Genomic DNA, 18728 nt, shown 5'->3' with positions numbered 1-18728 from the left:
CCATAGAGATGTAGCTGTGTTAGGCTGGTGTAGCTGAAACAAAATACAGGACAATGTAGCACTTTAAAGACTAACAAGATGGTTTATTAGATGATGAGCTTTCGTGGGCCAGACCCACTTCCTCAGTCTGGCCCATGAAAGCTCATCATCTAATAAACCATCTTGTTAGTCTTTAAAGTGCTACATAGTCCTGTATTTTGTTTGGGCTAAACCAGGCTTCCTATCCATGCCAGTCCCCCCAACCACACTGCACCCTGGAATCTGCCAGCCATCAGCCCCCCAGAGTGCTCTTGGCAAAAGTTATGGTGGGTTGTGGGTACCGACAATTTATTTCAGGTGCTGTAACAGCTGACCCCTTGTGGGGGAAGCGGGGAGAGGCCTGATGGCTGGCAAAACCCTTTTTGAGTAGGAACCTCCCACAAGCAAGAAGCACAAACCCCAAAACACCTCCACTGACATGTCCCCTGACCGAAAAGACACTTCCCACATTCCTCTCCAGCATCAGAGCCGAGATGGGCCCAGGCTAGTAGATTTTGTGTACTTCAGCCCCACAGCACATAGCAGCAGTGAGGCTAGAGCACCAGTCCAGGCTCTCCAATGCTGAGGAGGAACCCTAGGCTAAGTGGCAGATCCAAGCAAGCTAGGGGCCGCATTCAGCCCCTGGGCCTTAGGTTCCTCACCCTGCCTTACACAAAGGCTACCACTAGTCCTAGCTTCATAGAAAAACTAGGGTTTTAGTCACTTACGGGGGCTGTTAAATATTGGTAACTGAACGGTGAATTAACCTCCTGAATTCTTATCAGCTACTCGACTATTCTATAGGCTCCAGTGCGCTCTGGCCCTACTCTCCAGGAGACCCCTGCCACTCCATGTTCCTGCCTCTGTATCAGGGGGCCAGGCAGGAGCTGGTCCACAAAGGGAGCCAGTTTAAAAACCAGCTCCCCTTGCAGACACAGAGGCAGCAGTTACTGTCCGGGAGGGGGGGGTTGAGTTCCAACTTGTGTTGGGTCCAGGAGCTGAGCGGGGCTGCCTGTCCCGCCTACCTTAATACACTTTAAATGCAGAGCTGCAGCAGGGGTAGGTCCTGAACCTGGCTGCCGGAGAGGGTTAGTCTATAGCAGTGGTCCCCAACGCGGTGCCTGCAGGCGCCATGGCACCCACCGGGGTATTTCTGTGCGCCTGCCGAATCATCTGGACTGGCCTCGCCCCCGGCACATGCGTGGTGCCAGCCCTGGGCGTGTGGGCGGCGCGCGGCACATGCATGGTGCCAGCCCTGGGCTCAGCGTGCATGGGCAGTCCCTACCCCCAGCATGCGGCACATGTGTGGCCCCACCCCCGGACACCCAGCACGTGAGCAGCCCCGCCCTATGGCACCCGGCAGCCACAAAAGGTTGGGGACCACTGGTCTATAGCATTTACCTAGGAGCTTTTGCTTATCGGTTAATCAACTACACTATTACATCCCTAACTTATACACCCGTCTGAATCCCATTTTCAGCAGCTGAGGCACAAGGGACGAGCTCCACAGCTTGGGGCCAGCGCATCTTAATAGAAATATTTTAATCTGGTCATAATTAAATCACTTTGTAAACAGAAGTGGGAAATGCCTCTCACTGCCCAAGGCAATAGTAAATGAAGCCATGATCAAATTGCAGTGGCTGCGCAGCAGCAATAGTTATGCTCCAGATGTTTAACTGCCCCAGACCAGCTTGCTTTTGGGGTGGTGAGAGCAGCCAGGGCCCGACACCTTGTCAGTACAACCAGCGCACAAAAGTCATCCTGCAGGAGTAGCCAGGTCTGGAAACGCTATGTCAAATATCTGGCTGTAGTGCTCAACAAAATGCACTTCCAGTCCTTCTGTAATGAATTCAGCGAGGTCATAGAAATCCTTCTTGTTCTCGGATGGGAGAATGATGCAGGTAACACCAGCTCGCTTGGCCTGGAGAGGAAAGGACACGTTTACATGGACCGTGGTAGGAAGTCAGTTTAGCAAAGGAAAATCTGTAACATTGCTTTGCGAAAAATACACCCCCTCCATTTAGCACGGTCCTGCATTTTGCATAATACTGTCTCTCTCTCAATTTGTCAGTGTCTAAACATTTTCCTCCACACTATGACATGCCCAGAACACGGGAAATAGAAATGCTGCCATGGTTGGTCTGAGCCATGAATCACTTTAATAGGCCTGGTTCTTTTTTTTAAATGTGGATACTTGGGTACCCAACGGGAAGGCTTTTAAACCCCTGGTCTAACCCAGGTTGGGTTGGATAATTTAGAGTCAATGAATGGTTGTAAAGGGCTAAGCCTTTGCCCACCACCAATAGAGGTTATCAATGCTTCCTTCAGAGAAGCAAACCTACCACTATCCTTAACTCTCCCCCCCTCCAATAGACCCCTCACTCTTCCAGAAGCTATTCAAGCTAGATAATCTTCAGTTACCAGCCCCTCCCTACCCTCTGGTTCAAACTCCACCCTCCTGCAAGGTTTTCTAACATGCTAGATAAGTGGTTCTCCACCCCGGGGCATTGTGGGCCACATCCAATACTACCTGTATGGCCCTGAGGATGTGACGTGGGCTACAGCTGTGAGCCGATGGGGGCTGCAGGTTGAGAACCGCTGCACTAGCTGCGTCTCAGGTGCAGCACAAGGCCAGCGCGATGGTGCCAAAAAGAGCTGGCCTTGTGGCCATGCATACAGGCCACACTACAACCGACTGTCTGCAGGACTGTTGGCGCCATGTTGGCCCCAGGCTATTAGACAAAGTGGCTGAGGTAAATCACATTTAGTGGACCCATTTCTGTTGGGGAAAGAGACAAGCTGGGTCAGGCCTGAAGAAGAGCTCGGTGTAGCTCAAAAGCTCCTCTCCTTCCCCAAGGGCAGTCGGTCCAATGAGATATTACCTCAGCCCCCCGTCTCCACAACCTGCTGCTAATCCCCCGACAGCAGGAGTCTGGTCGCACAGTGCGGCCAATCACAGCAAGCTCCCTGAGGGGCCTCTCCATTGCAGTGCACCAGCGGATGAGCGTGGGCAATGGGAACAAGCACTTACTGCAATCGTCTTCTCCTTGATTCCACCCACAGGAAGAATTTTTCCCGTTAACGACACCTCTCCAGTCATGGCCACGTTTTGCCTCACAGGACGATTAATGGCCAGGGACAGTAAGGCCGTTACTATTGTGCACCCGGCGCTTGGTCCGTCCTTGGGAGTGGCTCCCTGGGGGGAGAAAAAGCCACACGCTGGCAACCATTCAAACCACGTCCGAGGCTGTGTGGGGGCACCTCTTACTGGCACGGCGGTGCACAGATCGGCAGCAAAGCCCACGACCAGACGTCAGCAGGTCTCCAGCTTTGCTGGCTGATGCTGCAGCATTCGATTTACTTCATGGGTGTTACTGGTGGAATCCTGAACCCGCTCAAACATCACAACTGCCATGTGGCTCTAATATTAGCTTCACTTCTCTCAGGGTATGTCTACACTACAAAGTTAAGTCGAAATAACTTTAATAGCGTCTATACAGCCAAACCGCTATTTCAAAATAAATTTGAAATAGTGGAGCACTTATTTCAAATTTGGTAAACCTCATTCTATGAAGAGTAACACCAGATTCAAAATAGCTAATTCGAAATAGGGGGCCTCCAGCCCTTCCCAGGGAGCCCTGGTGGCCACTCTGGGCACAACCAGGAAAACCTACTCTCCTCTCCCCCAGCCCCGGAGCCATTAAAGGGGTAGACTCTGGCCACAGTGCCTGTGCCAACCCAGAGCCAGCAGTGGCCACCGAGGCCCCTGACCCAGTGGCCCCAAAACATGAGCCAGCAAGCCACTGGCAGCCAGCCCTCCACCACTCCCCAGGAGCAGTCAGCCAGCTCCCAGGAGCCTGACAGGGGCAGGAGAAGGTGGGCGCCCTCCAGATCCAGGGTGGAAATCATGGACCTTATTCAGGTTTGGGGGGGATGCCCCCAACTTCCATGATCTCAGCCCTAGATGGAGGAATACGGCCGTCTACGGCAGGATAGCTGCCAGCCTGGCCACCAAAGGCCACATGCGAACCCAGGAGCAGGTCTTCATGAAAGTCAGGTTGGTCCGGCGAGACCCCCCAACTCTGATCCCTGAGCTTCCCCTCCCCCTCGCTTCCCCCCTTCCAGCTCCCTCCTCCCAGGTTTCCCCCACCCCTCTCTTCCCCTCTCCCACCTCCTTTTCCCAGTCTCCCCAGAGGCTTATCCCCCTCCCCTGGCCCAGTTTTGTTCAATAAACCCAGTTTCTATTTTTGAACATACGTGTCAAGAAGGGGGGCTAGGGAGGGGTAAGTGGAAGGACATGAAGGAGGAATGGGGCACTAGCCCCTGGTGGAGAGGACCGGGATGGCTCCGAAGGCTCCTCAGGGCGGACGCTCTCCCTCAGGGCCTCCTGGATCCTGACAGCCCCCCGATGGCAGCCTGCAGCAAGTGCAGCTGGGCTGATAGCAACGACCCCAGGAGACGCACCGGGGTGCCCTGGAGCAGCTCTGGCTCCATTTGGCCAAGTGCTGTGGTGTCCCGAGTGCGGGCACTCAGGGCACTCAAAGACAGGACTGCTTTGCTGTCCCTCATTGAGGTGGACAAGCAGAGAACCCTGAGAACTGTCTGTCCAGGGTGGGAGTAGGGTCCTTTTAAGCACGAAGCTCAATCAGCCTCAGGCAGCAGCCCCACACGCTAAGTCCTAACCTGATGCCCTGCCGGCACTGGTTCCGGCCAGCCTTAACTTCGGTTCAAGATCCCACTCAGTGTGGACGTGCTATTTCGAAATAGCAAAACGCTATTTTGAAATAGTTTTTGTGTATAGATGCGTTATTTCGAATTAGCTTAATTCAAAATAGTGCTGTAGTGTAGACATACCCTCAGTGGTTTTCAATCTGTGTTTAATGGCACAGAGACCCAGGAGAACACGAAGGACCCATCTACACGCCTCCAAGCCCAGGTCAAGCTGTGCTCTAAAACCCACCGTGTATGCAGTGCTTTGAAGCTCTGGCTCCCCTACTTCAGGCTTCAGAGTCGACACGCCAGGCTATGCGGCAGTGTCTACACAGCTAGTTCTAGACGGCCAGGGTAAGTCCCGTAAGCCTGAGTCACCCAGGTGGGTGATGCAGATACACCCAGGAGAAGTCAGAGGCCTGTGTCACTGCTGAGTGTGACCTGCTGAAGTCGGGAACTGAACCCAGGCTTCCTAGTTCTCTGCCAGTTATCTGAAGGGGAAATTATATCACCTCTGTGCCTGGGTTTGGCCATATACCCAGCAGGGCAAAGTCTATCCCAGCCCCCAGCGTGCATAGCATCACCTCAGCATGTGCTCGCCGGAAAGGAGCTGGCAGCAAAGCTCAAGGGAATGTTGTCAGGAACTGTCTGGGAAATTGTCACGTGCTGAAAGCAGGTTTTCCACAGAGTGCGTGCGACTAGGCTAAGAGGTTTCTTCAGCCTACTGGCTCTAAGGAGAACATGCCAGCTCTACCCTGGACTACAGCCCCCAGGGACCCCAGGTCTCTTTACCTCTGGAACATGCAAATGGATGTGGGAGGTCACCAGAAAGTCAAGGGTGGGATCCTTCTGCATCAGGAAAGCTCGAGCAAAGGTGTAAGCGATTTTGGCACTCTCCTTCATCACATCTCCCAGCTGGCCTGTTACTTCAAGGGACCCGTCCTTATTATCCTTGTCTTTGGGGCGCCGGAGGGAGGTTTCAATAAATAGAGTGGAACCTCCTAAGGAAAAGGAAACCAGGAACCTTTTAAAGAGTCCAACAAGAACAAGACTAGACAGCTGTTAATTGCTTAGCTTAAAAGTCAGACGGATGCTTTATTGACAGTCTCCAGCTAGCGGCTGGGGAGGACCCAGTAAAGCCATTAGAACACTGGTACCGCCGAGCCAGGGCGTAGAGCATCGCTAGGGTTGCTCTCCAGTACTGTGGCACCAACAGGAACAAGATCGGATGGCTACAGATTCTTTGCCTTACAATCCCAAAGTGCTTTATTTTAAAATAGTGATAGAAATGTAGCTGTGTTAGTCTGGTGTAGCTGAAACAAAAAACAGGACTATGTAGCACTTTAAAGACTAACAAGATGGTTTATTAGATGATGAGCTTTCGTGGGCCAGACCCACTTCCTCAGATCAAATAGTGGAAGAAAATTGGCACAACCATATATACCAAAGGATACAATTAAAAAAATGAACACACATGAAAAGGACAAATCAAATTTCAGAACAGAAGAAGGATGGGGGGGGAGGAGGTAAATGTCTGTGAGCTAATGATATTAGAACTGATAATTGGGGAAGCTATCTTTGTAACAGGTAAGATAGTTAGTGTCTTTGTTTAGACCGAGGCGTAAAGTGTCGAATTTAAGCATGAATGACAGTTCAGAGGATTCTCTAAGTCTGGTGTGAAAAGGTTTTTGAAGCAGGATGCAGCAGCGGCGGAAGGCAGCTGCTGGCAAGCCGTGTAGTGTGGCTGGGGCCACGGGACTCCAGTAGCGCAGCTCAGCTGCAGGAGGAGGCAAGGTGGTGGCAGAGTGAGGCCGCACCGGCCCAGGAGCAGATGTGCGAGGGGCCAGCCAGGGCACAGTTGCCGGGCGACCGAATACTTCCCCACCTGGGACAGGGTGGGGTCCCTTAGCTAGCAGCTGGGGGATTGGGTCGGGGATGCCCAGAGGTAAATAAGGGCACATGGGGGGGGGGAGAGGAGAGGAGAGGAGAGAGAAAGAAAACACCAAAGGGACAAGGAGCAGAAAAGAGGCACAGAGGAGAAAGAGACAGGGGAAGGAGCCTGCAGGGGGAAGGGCGTTGAGGACCGCAAACGCCTTGAAGGAATCCCAGCAGGGCAAGGAATCTGGTGAGAAGGGGGGAGGAAGCGACCCAGAGCAGTGGGGGGGAGGGGTGTGTGTCATACAAATTCATTTAGCATTTCAGGAGATCGTGGTACCAGCAAGTTTGCAAACCCCTGGGTTAACTGATGAAACAGGATTTTACATCCCTAGTCTAGATAGCCTGTTTATCAATCCCAGAGACATCTAAGCGTTGCTGTACCACCCCCACAATCCTCCTGCTTTTTCCTGCTTAGCCCTTCTAGGAGATTCAGCGCCCTGGCTCTCTGCCACTAGGACAGACGCAGAAACATTCAGGAGCTAACGTAGGGTGTTTCACTAATGCTCATAAGATTCTCCCATTGGACCAGTAAGGAGCATTTTAACTCCTCTCCTGTGCAGCTGCTTTCAGAAAAAAGCCATGGAACCATCAGAGCAGTAATTCAGCTTCCCAGCGGCCACTCCCCATTCAGCACCTGTAGTACTGCCCAACTGGGGCAAAGGAGGTAAGTTTCTCCTGGAAAGAGGAGTGAAAAAGGCCCCCCCTTGCCAATCCCACACTGGCTCTGCTGCAGCTGCATCTTACCCATAGCGGTCCAGGCGAGGCCCATCACCACTCCAGGAGGCGTGAGGTCATACATCCGATCCACAGTGAAGATTGGCTTGCCAACGAAGTCCTGCAAGTTTTCTGAGGTGACCTCAACTGTCTCGGCTTCTCCACGGACAATCTTATAGGCCGATTTCCGTAACACCTGTGCAAGACAATGATTAGTCCCTGCAGGACACAGTCACAGCATAAAGCACATAGAGGGCTTGACATTCAAGCACCCTCACCTTCTCCACTTGCTTCTGCAGGTTCCTCACTCCACTCTCCCTGCAGTACTTCTTGATGAGAAGAGTCAGCACGTCGGAGGAGATCTTGGTCTTGGTTTCATCCAAACCACACAGGACACGTGCCTGAGGGACCAAGTACCTCTGGGGGGAAAAAGAATCAACCACCACGTGCCCCTGTTAGTCCTCAACTGAATCATCCTATTTCAGCCAACTTCACTCTGCCGTTAGCTCAATGAATGCTTTCGGCAGAGGCCTGGGGCTTGTTTCTAGTGGAAATCCAGTATTATCCGGTGGGGCGTACAGCTGCTGTCAGCTTGTTTTATGTGGCAGTGTTCCCTTGAACACTGTGCCCAAGGTGACTGGAGATGCAGAGCGCAGATGCTCCAGTTAACTCTGCTAGAAGAGCATTGTCTTTCACTGGATACAGAATTCCTAATGGGTTCGTTAGCGAGAGAGCTTCTCACCTCTGCAATTGCAAGTTTCTCTTGTGCAACGTATCCCGACACATTGATCATTTCCATTCTGTCCCGCAGCGGCTCTGGGATGGTGTCCGTCACATTAGCAGTACAAATAAAAAGCACCTGAATATGACAAGACAGCCCAGGTTAGGTACTTCCCATGGGCAGGCAGCTTCACTTGACTCTGTCAGGTTCTATCCCCCTCCTGTAGGGAGGTCCGATCCCAGAGCAAGCTGTGCTGGGGCCCCAAATGGAGTAGTCCCGCAGCACACAGTGGGAAGCCAGCAGGGTCCGATGGCTGCATTTGCCACTAACTATGGACCCCGGATCCCAGCAACAGCGTGTAAGAGACCACAATGACTGTCCAGCCTGAAAGTCTGCCTTGCAGCAATTCTAAAAGTGATTACGTAGCCGGGTGCCGGCATCCGGTCGCTGAGAGCAAGCCCCATTTTGGCCACTCAGAAGTGAAAAAGGAGGCCGTGTGCTCGTTAGCTGGCAGATGTCATGACAGCAGCTGGCTCCCAGACCAGGTGTCCACAGGGATGGGAGGTATCTAGCCAGATGGAACGTTTTCAGGACAGTATCGGTCTGGCCCCACGATCATTGCCAGTTACAGAGAGTACTCCCAGGTGCCTCCTTTACACCTCCCTTGGCACAGGGAGTGCATTCTACCCTACAACCTCGGCTCTAATGGCTAGGGCATCTGAACAGACGTGGCAGCACCCAGTGGAACTATACCTTTGATAAATCTACAGGAACATCAAGGTAATGGTCCAAGAAGTTCGAGTTCTGTTCTGGGTCCAGCAGCTCCAGAAGGGCCGAGGATGGGTCACCTTGATAGCCTCGCCCGATTTTATCCACCTACAGGAGACAGAAGACTTGAAGGAAACGTGGTAGCATTCTTACCAGGATTCACTTTTACTGCACCAGTTTGGCTGCATTCATTCCCGACGAGCAGCAGTTTCATTCCAGCGCGCACTTCTTCGCGAACACATTACTTAAGTACCTCCCAGCAGCACCGCCAAACCCCTGGCCTTTAGGAACAAGCATGCTTGGCAAGACATAGGGTGGTGGTTGGTACTCACAGGAAAAAAGCTCTACAGAGGGGACATGGGTGGGATTCTACGGGAACAGGGAGGGACAAAAATGCGAGGCAGCAGCACATCAAGAGCACATCAGTTTCTTTCTTTGACAGCGAAGTGTCTGGTTGCATTAGCCCATCAGCTGTGTCACTGCCAAACGCACAAACACCACCTGAAACGGGGGCGGGGCAGCGAGGGGTTTATCTTGATTTTATAATAATGCAACTTAACACACCTTGCTTGCTTGCGATATTTTTTCATGCTAATGGAAAGTGTTGGGTTGATGGCCCGGCATCCTATAACTGCTTCTGGTGTCACAGATGGTGGCAAGGTAAGGTTCTTACCCTTCACACTGCCTTTAATCCAATCTAGAGGGATTCCTCCTGGGCCAGAAGGAAAATTGGGGTTTTGTGCCCATTCACCTCCCTCGCCGCCTATACCGAGTCTGCCAGTGAGTGTGTGACATGGGTGCCTTTGTGCTGGCTGATGACACTGGGTATATAAAGCCCAGAGAGCAGTAACAGGCCAGACTTTGATCTGAAAGGCCCTTAATGCAGCAATCTAAACGGATATGTGTACAACAGGAGACTATCACAGTGCCTAAGTGGTTTAGGAGACTAGTTATCAGTGCCTAAGTGGCTTAGGAGCCCAAACCTCATTGAAAGTCACTGGGACTTGGGAGCTTTGGAAAAGTTACCCTTGCGGTTTTCTTGTCGCCTGGGGTTGATATCTAATGGTTTTCAGTGGAAGAGCCTGGAGAATGATCAGATGTCTCACCTCATCAATCAGGATCAGAGGGTTTTCGGTCTTGGTCTTTTTTAGGCACTGAATGATTTTCCCTGGCATTGCTCCAACGTACGTCCTCCTGTTTTATGAGAGACCACTTATCAGACAATACACCATACAGGGGAGGGAATAATGTGCTTAAGAGGAAGCTCTTCCTTTTTACCCAAGTGCATATTCTCAAGGATTGCTGAAAAGCATCCCCATTGAAGACCCATCTCGCCTGGTTCCACCAGCCATCTGACAGACGCACGCTTGGAGACGCTGCCTGGATTGCAGTTTTATTTCCTATTTTAAGTTTGTTTTGTATTTTGGGACAAGTGGTTTTTATGCCCTCGTATTTAGTGGAGAACCTGAATGTGTTTTTTCTACTGGGGGTGGGGGAGGCAGAGCAGTGAATTTCTTTATTGCCCTCCGTTGGTGATCCACCCACACCAAGACACCAAGGTTAAGATTCTGGTCATTGGTATTCTTAGTGGAAACAGGCTGCAGGCAATAAACAAAAGTTCACGGATCCCTGTCCCTGACCTACTAAATACAGCAGGGGTGGCAGGGAGGACACTAACAGCCAATACTCTACCAAGGGCTGACCCCCGTAGCTGCTCCAGCCCTGCTGCTGTGCCTGTGGCAAGAGCTGTCACTGCTCTAAGCCCACCGACCAACCCCTTCGTCCCGGGGTCTCTCCTCTGGTGGCCCCGAGGCAGACAGGAGCTCCACACACTAAGTCCTAACCTGATGCCCTACCGGCACTGGTTCTGGCCAGCCTTAACTTCGGTTCAGGGTCCCACTCAGTGTGGACGCTCCATGACCTCTGTGACAAACTGTACCCTTATTCACAGGTGAGGGTCCAAAGCCAGGAGTTTATAGTGGAGAGGGGAGTACAAATTCCTCTTGCAGGCCCACTGAGCGAGGTGGGGCAGAAACCCCTGCAACAAAGGGAAGAACTACTGTTTATGGAGCTCAGCAACACACTCTGGTCCAGGAGAGGCCGGAGAGCACAGGAGGGAGGAGATGGGAGATCATTTTGATTAGCTGGGCGTTTTCTGTAATTCCCAAAGGACTAGAGGGCTAACTCATTAGAACAACAGGCACGCTCAGCAAGGAGGAGCTGGTATCCATGAAACCTCAGATGAGGAGTAACTGAGGCACTAGAGCAGAATGGGAGAAGCCATTCTTGCAGCACAGGACTGAGAACCTTTGACACATGTTTACGTCTGTCTCCCTCTGTATCTTGCAGCAGGGAGTTTCACAAGTTAATCGTATCCTGCCAGACATGCCCTTCCTTTTGCTATTCTAAAAATGATGTCTTCATTTCACGGAGTGCTTCCGGTTTCCGTAGTACCGCACACATATCTGGCCGGTGCGCTCACTTATTAGCTTAGTTGGAATCCTTTGCTCTTGATCTTCCCAAGTTGACTCATCCACATCTTGAAATCTTTCCTTAGACAGGAGCCCAAAACCAACATGCAACCACATCCCAACACATCCAAACAGCATCAGTCAGTGGCATCAGCATTTACACTGGGGAGTCTGCTAGCTCCTCTGCAAACAAGCATTTGGGGCCGAGGTCTTTGAGGTGTCATCTTGGATGTTTTTCAAAATGAGTGAGCATGTTTAAAAATTTAAAGTCCTGGATTTGGATACATTTGTGAAATGATGTTGACTTTCTATGGCACGTTCAATGTCACTTACTAATAAACAGAATTGAAGATACGTATGTATGTTTTTAATACCATGTATTAGGCATAATATACACCACAGTAATATCTTACATGTATTATGTATATCACAGGTGTTGGGAAGTTATGTTAAGTGAGTGTATTATGCTCCTCCCACAATTCTGTTCACCCATGTCATGTACCCCACAACACTTTGCAAAGTGGAAGTCAGCTTTGGCATTAGACAGGGAGCCTGTAAGAGCCATGATGCATGAATGTTGTGTCCCAGTACAGGTTGGACTAAACTTCCACACTCAAGTGGTTTGGAGGGTAGCGTCCAAAATCGAGATTAAAAAAAGTGCAAAACAAAGTAAGGAACTATTATGATCGGGTGGGTTGGATTTTACTGGCTGATAAACTCATTGCTATAAATATTACTAACTGAAATTCCTATCTATGAGGAAGGGAGGCTGAGAAAACATTTTATTGGTCCAACTTCTATTGGTGAGAGATTCAAGCTTTATCTATGAAGCACACCTTTTTGTAAGGTGAACACACTGCAAGAATTTGCTTCCCAAATGTCTCCATTTCATATTGTACCACTCAGTCTTAATGCAATACATTTGGCTGTGTTTAGTTACTTAGTCTTGAACATTTTTAGATGTGACCTGCAAATGCAGTCAAACAATCAGCTACACCCTTTAGTCAACAGTACTTTATCTAGTCACTGAAAAGGTCTTTGGGGCAAAGGTAGAGAACAGACAGAGAGGAACAGCAGCAGAGAAGCATTTTTAATTGATGTATTTTAAAATCCTGGCCAGGGCATCTCTTTAATTGTCCCAAAGACAAATCTGCTGCTGCATGCAAAGAATCCCTCTCTGGACTATAAGAATTTAAATGACATGCACGTTTCATCATCAGCTAGGTCAAAGGTTGATAAAAGCTAGCTGGGGTGGGAAATGCTTGCGTTACACTGACCTGTGTCCTTTGATTTCTGCAACATCGGTCATTCCTCCAACACTGAAGCGGAAATACTCTCGATTTAAGGCTCTAGCGATGGAACGGGCAATACTGGTTTTGCCAACCCCTGGAGGGCCATAAAAACAAAGAATCTTCCCTTGGGTAGATCCTCGCAGCTGGCTGACTGCTATGAATTCCTGCCAAACAAAAGATGCAACACAGGCAAGTACAGCACAGCCATACTTTCAACCAGGAGAAAAGGAACACTGCAGTTACGTCACCCCGATCGACTGGTCCGGCAGCCCTCACAGAAAGAGCACGGATCACAACACGTCCCTTCACGTTGTTCTACCCAGTCCGCCAGCCGCCCGCTGGCCAGGCTGTCAGTAACAACAGACACCTGATGGGCACAGCACACCGCAGCCCAGAACCCAAGTGATCCAATTGGCTGGGATTACAGGCGTGCAGCGCTGTGCCCAGTGTCACCGTTACACTGAGGAAGGTTTGCAGTAATGCAGGACTGTACCTGACACCAATTACACTCAGTGAGGTAAGAAATACCTCCTCAGAAGAGCCTAAGAGAGGGCTGCTAAAGACTCTAGGGAACATCCTCTGCTGGCTGGGGCACACCAGGCTCCCCTGGGGCAACAAAGTGATATCTGGATCACCACCATTCCACTGCTGACGGGGATGGAGCCGCCTTTCCCCAATGGATGCAGGATTCTGTGCCTCTCTCCTACCTTGGCATGTTGGTCCCTGCCTCTCCCAGCCAGTCTGCACACCTCCCCTACTGCTGAGTGTTCCTGAACTACTGAGAGAACCCCTCCCCCAAAAACACACACACACACACAACACGCCATGCCTCGGCTGCAAAATGCTGCATCGGCTCCGAAGCTGGATGCTGGGCAGCCTAGGCCCTGAGTTCCTGGACATATGCGATAGAGCCCTTTTCTCTATGCTTCCCCAAGCTCTGCAAACCACTCGTGTGCAGCCCACTAACAGGCACAGCCTTGTTACACAAGGAGGAGGGCTACACGTATACAGACAGAGCCACTAAACCCACCCTCGCACCATCAAAAGGCTCATGCATCTCCCTATGAACACCCAGCGAGACAAACTGCGGCAAGCCATGAGCCAGACGTTTCGCCTGGCCGCACAATGCTGCCTTACCAGGATTCGATTCTTGACATCCTCCATTCCATAGTGATCCTCCTCCAGGACAGCCTGGGCTCTGCTCAGCTCCAGGTTCTCCTCGCTGCATTTGCCCCAGGGGATGGACGTCAGCCAGTCCAAATAGTTCCGGGTAACACTGGCAGAGACACAAGCAAAACAGGCATCACTGCAAAAGCCCAACACATGGGCGAAAGAGAAAACTTCACTGAGAAGAGTGGGATAGAAACGGGACTCATGGGGAAACCAGCCAGAATGTCAGACCAGCTTTGTCATGGGGGGAAAAACAGCTACATCCCTTCTCGTAACTTTTGTTCTTCAAGATGCGTCACCCCTGGCCATTCCAATAAGGTGTCTGTGTGCCCATGTTCATGTTAGCCGGAAGATTTCCCCTAGCAGCTAGCCATAGTCGGTCTAGGTGCCCCTGGAGTGGCGCTAAAATGGCGCCCAACATAGAGCCTTGCCGTTCCCTTTCCCTTTCAGTTCCTTTTTCCCCCACCAGGGATGGTTAGCTGGAACTCCCCGTTGTTCTTGTTAGCAAGTGCAGCAGCTTGTTTGTTCTCTTCAGTTCTATAGCTACTGCACCAGGGCATGTCTGGATCCCCAGACTTTAAAGAAGGGGTGGGGAACCTTAGGCTCGGGGGCCAGATGCAGCCCTCAGCTTGCCTGGATCTGGCCCCCAAGACTATGCCCCCCCCCAACATTGGGGAGCCCGCACTGGTGCTCCAGCCCTCCACTCCACTGTCCCCCCCAGGGTCTGGAGCACACAAAATCTACTAGCCTGGGCCCTCCCTATGTTCTGGTGAGCAAGGGGAACATGGGGAATGTTTTTCTCCTTCTCAGTTGAAGGCTACAGTGCGGGGTTTTCCCCCTGCTTCTCACTTGTGGGTGGCCCCCGAATGATTTTTCTGTGGCTCAGTGGCCCCTGACCCAAAAAAGGTTCCCCAGCCCTGTTTTAAAGACTGTGGATCTTGCGGCAAGCATATGCCCAAAAGTGACCCTCACACTTCTTGTTTAAAGTGTGTGGGAGAAGGGGATCAGAAAAGCTGTTGCCTCATCTGTAGGCCCTTCAAGCCTTGTATCTTGGAAGACAGCAATCAGCTAAGGGAAAAACCTTCCACTAACGTGCATGTGCGCGCATAGACACCTAATTGGAATGCACGTGAGCAAACACTCAAGGATGAATGAACAATTACCCCTCGACTAGCTGATTGCTGCAATGCTGTTCTGAAGACACAAACAGCTCCATTTGCAGAAAGCCTTTGATGTCTGGCAGGTACAAGCCTGGGACGGGGAAGTGCCTTTTCTTTGCACTGGCAGGAGGGTGGGAAGCGGGAAACTGGGACTGGGAGCCTACATAGGGAGTGGAGGTAAGAGTGGATTGAGGAGCCAGGATGGGGAAGGGAGAATTGGGACTAGCCAGGAAAGGAGATTAGGACTGAACTGGGAATGTAAAATCCAGATTAATCAGTTAACCAGCCCTCCGCCCATGGCCTGCTCCTGGGCACCAGTAACCAGTTACCCGATCACATCCCTAGACTGAGCCAGTGAGCTGAAGGAAGAAAGATGTGGAGAGAGTGTTAAGGGAGAGAGAACTAAGGAGGAACTGGAGTCTGAGAGTAGAACTAGGACTAGCTGGGGCCAAGAGACTGGGAGAACCATCTGGAGGGTCCAAGGGAGAAGAGAGGAGAAACTGAAATCAGAAGAGGCACCTGGGAACGATACTAGGATCTAATGGAGAACAGGTGATTGGAGGTCAGGGTGAGGGAGAGGGACCAGCAGAGAAGCTGGGGATTGGGACAGGTCAGACAAGGATACAGAGTCAGGGTGGAAAGACTAGGTCTTGCTAGGCACGGGGACTGGAACTAGGATGGGAAGACAGGAGTGGGGAAGAGAGAGAACTGGCAGCAGTAAAGTCTAAGCGCCCTAGGGCACACACTGCTTGAGCGTGGCATAGAATGCAAGGTTTCCGTGTCTCCTCATTCCACTGCTATCAGCAAACATCTGAGAGACTAACACTCAGTGTCTCGCGCCTCCCTCAAGAGCTGGTCCAGATGGAGGATACCAGCCTACTATTACTATAATCAGCTGCTCCATCAGCACAAGTGGAAGAGGTCCTTGTGGGAGATCTAATGGTTCCAAGGTGGCTGAGGATCCACATGGGTGTCAATAGGATGCCCTAAGATGGAATTTGTTTTTCCAGTTTATAAAGAACAATATTAGTGTTGCAAAGTCAGGCACAGCACTTAACAGAGAAGATACCAAGACTCTGGGGTTGGAAATCTAAGCTGGTTTCTAGCATAGCTAGGCACAGAATTCTTTCTATGCCAGCAAAAAGATTTGGTATATTTGAGATGCAATGGGATGCAATGGCATTCACTGTAAGACAACTCAGAATGCTGCTTTGCCTTGATGGACTCCTGTTCACACTGAAATCCTAAACGTTTGGCCAATGTTTTCCAAATGACGGCTCCTGATCCTCCTAGGTGGCCCCAGAAACGCTGCTGAAAGTTCCTCCACTCTGAAATCTGGAATGGCACTGCAGGGAGCAGGTGTATACACAATGGTCGGTCTCAAACAAGATCAAATGCACTTGGTGGGTCCCCTGAGTGCGGAAGCAGTGTTCTACACTCCTGAGAGCCCACATCAATGAGTAACTGATTATACTGCAAGCATGATTCACCCTTTTGCAATGCCCATCCTGCCCAAGCATTTTGTATGCTGCTGAGCCCTTGTCATGTGACAGATTAGCTTCTTGTTCCTTGCTTCACATGAAATCCAGTGCCCTCTTTTGAGAGCCAAAGCTTAGCTGATTAGGCAGTGAGCGTGTGAGCAGTAGGGATGTAAAATCCTGTTTAGTTAACCGGTTAAATGTAACATTTAACCAGTTAACTGATGAAATGGGCATAGGTGGAGGAGTCTGGAGTGGTCCCCTACCATGGGCAAGGGCTGTTCCTGCCTGGCTGCTTCTGGCCTCCTGCAGGACTGCCAGCTCCCAACCCACACAGGGCTGGCAGAGCCGGCAGAAACCACACAGGGCTGGCAGCCTTGGGCAGAAGTGGCTTCCAGAAGTGGCAGCAGGCTGGGAGCCAGCAGCCCCGCGCAGGGGCCAAGCAGAGTGGGGGGGGGGGGCTGCTCCCCAGGCAGCAGTTAACCATTACCTGGTAAGAATTACCCATTAACACCCTGAGTGAATGGTGCATGAGCCTTGCGCGGAGGAGCACGGGATGGGACTTTGCTCACCCCATTAGCTTGTAAGAAATGATTTCTAGAATACCTAAGGAAAACAGCAGAAAGGAAACCAGCTCCCTGGGAACCGAAACCAAAGGGACTATTAACCTCCGTGGTGGGTCCTAACCTCTCAAAGGAGGCTGGGAAGAGTCCACCATCACTCCCTGCCCCACATGTGGCCCAGAAATTATCTAGGAAGTTGACCTGAGCATCACGCTGTGAGGAGACCGCCCCCTCCCGCCCAGTTGCTTCACAGAGCCCGCCTTCTCTGGGGAGCTCTGACTGGCCTGTACCAAGGGTGCCATTTTGGGAGGGTGGGGGGAAAGGGCTACAGGTGTGTGCGCTGGGGGGCTGCTTGCCTTTCTTTCCCTTCCCCTCTTGCACACAGCTTGTGTGCATTCCTCTCCCAGCTAGTGAGGAGAGGGAACAGAAGAGAATGTGATGCAAGTGTATTTTCCTCTCGTCCCCTGATTGAGGGAGCATCCTGGCTGTAGCCTCCCCCCTTCCCTCCAAAATGCCTTGGCCACAGCTGTCAGTCACCACAGCTCTGGGTCGGAGGGGGTTTCCCAATGTGCGTGAGGCAGGGAGTGCCAATCCAGGTGAGCAGGGCACTGAAGGGGGTGAGATGTGACCTCTCCTCCTCCCGTGGGGGAATCCATATGCCACCAGGTCTCTGCAGGAAGCAGCCATGGAGAGCCACAGAGCCCAGAAGCAGCTGCTGCTCTGCCTGCCTGCCTCTTAGGGGCTGGGACTTCAAGTGGGGCCAAAAGAGTCAGACCCCTTCACAGCCCCAGGCCGCACAGGAGGAAACTCACTGAAACATGGAGCAGAGTGTGACTGACAGGAGAGGCAGCTGCCAGGTGAGGGTGGACGTGCAAGCTGCTGCCAGGAGATCTGGGGGCACTACTGGGTGGCAGAGGAAATTTGTCTGTCTAGGAGAAGTTAGAGGGGAGAAGGCGGCAGCTTTGCTTGATCAGGGACTTGAACCCTGGGCCCTCAGATTAAAAGTCTGACGCTCTACCGACAATCACAACAAATTCTCCTGAAATGAATTTTTGGACGGTTAAAATCTAACACATAGCTGAAGAGCTTCTGGGGCTTACGTGGTTCCAGGGTTCCCACACAAAGGTGTCCCCGCCGCCCCTGAAATAGCTTCAGTGCATTGGCGGGTTAGTAGGAGAAGCCTGTTGACAGATCACTGGGGACAGCTGCTCACATGTCACACCCTGCTCTCACCCATCCTCATCGCGCTGCGCACTGGCAGGCACTCACTTGAATTCCGAGGAGTGGTTGTCCAGCAAACCAAGTTTGTTCAGCTCTTCATCAATCACCTCCATGACGTGCTTTGGCACCACCAGGTCCTTTAGCCGCTCTCGGAACTTCTCCTCGATGGCATCTTTGTCCTCCTTCTCCAGGCCTAGCTCCTTCTTGATAATCTTCAGTTGCTCTTGGAGAAGATACTTGCGATGAGTCTGCTTGATCTTCTCCTCAACCTAGACACAATGTGTAGTAACTTGAACCGCTTCCACCTAACACGGCCCCCATTCCTCCGACTCAACACCGTATGACTCCAGCCACTCTCCAAAGAGACCTGAATGAATGAGGAGTTCCCCAGCAAGAGAAGAGACCAACGCCTCTTGGAACTTATTTGCAGTGTGGTTCTATTTTAAGACTCTAAGAAGGGGAGTCTCACATTTATTGTATTTTGGTTATTTCTTTGTCAAAGGC

At 51.4% G+C, this 18728-nt stretch overlaps 1 protein-coding gene across 1 annotated transcript in view; it reads right to left on the bottom strand.

Annotated features, from left to right (window-relative positions):
* Positions 1-1543: 1543 nt before the first annotated feature.
* Positions 1544-18728, bottom strand: part of LONP1 (lon peptidase 1, mitochondrial) — a 34645-nt gene continuing 17460 nt past the window's right edge. Inside the window, exons 8-18 of the mRNA XM_075902981.1 lie at positions 18273-18493; positions 13770-13908; positions 12618-12796; positions 9976-10063; positions 8855-8977; positions 8123-8239; positions 7659-7799; positions 7411-7576; positions 5521-5729; positions 3050-3214; positions 1544-1939 (exon numbers count right to left, since the gene is read on the bottom strand). Of these exons, the coding sequence (XP_075759096.1) occupies positions 1775-1939; positions 3050-3214; positions 5521-5729; positions 7411-7576; positions 7659-7799; positions 8123-8239; positions 8855-8977; positions 9976-10063; positions 12618-12796; positions 13770-13908; positions 18273-18493 (1713 nt within the window). The 3' untranslated portion in view covers positions 1544-1774. The remainder of the gene's footprint in view (positions 1940-3049; positions 3215-5520; positions 5730-7410; positions 7577-7658; positions 7800-8122; positions 8240-8854; positions 8978-9975; positions 10064-12617; positions 12797-13769; positions 13909-18272; positions 18494-18728) is intronic.

Source organism: Pelodiscus sinensis, chromosome 19, assembly GCF_049634645.1.
Source record: "Pelodiscus sinensis isolate JC-2024 chromosome 19, ASM4963464v1, whole genome shotgun sequence".
Taxonomy (NCBI): Eukaryota; Metazoa; Chordata; order Testudines; family Trionychidae; genus Pelodiscus; species Pelodiscus sinensis.
This window is presented reverse-complemented; position numbering and strand designations above follow the sequence as displayed.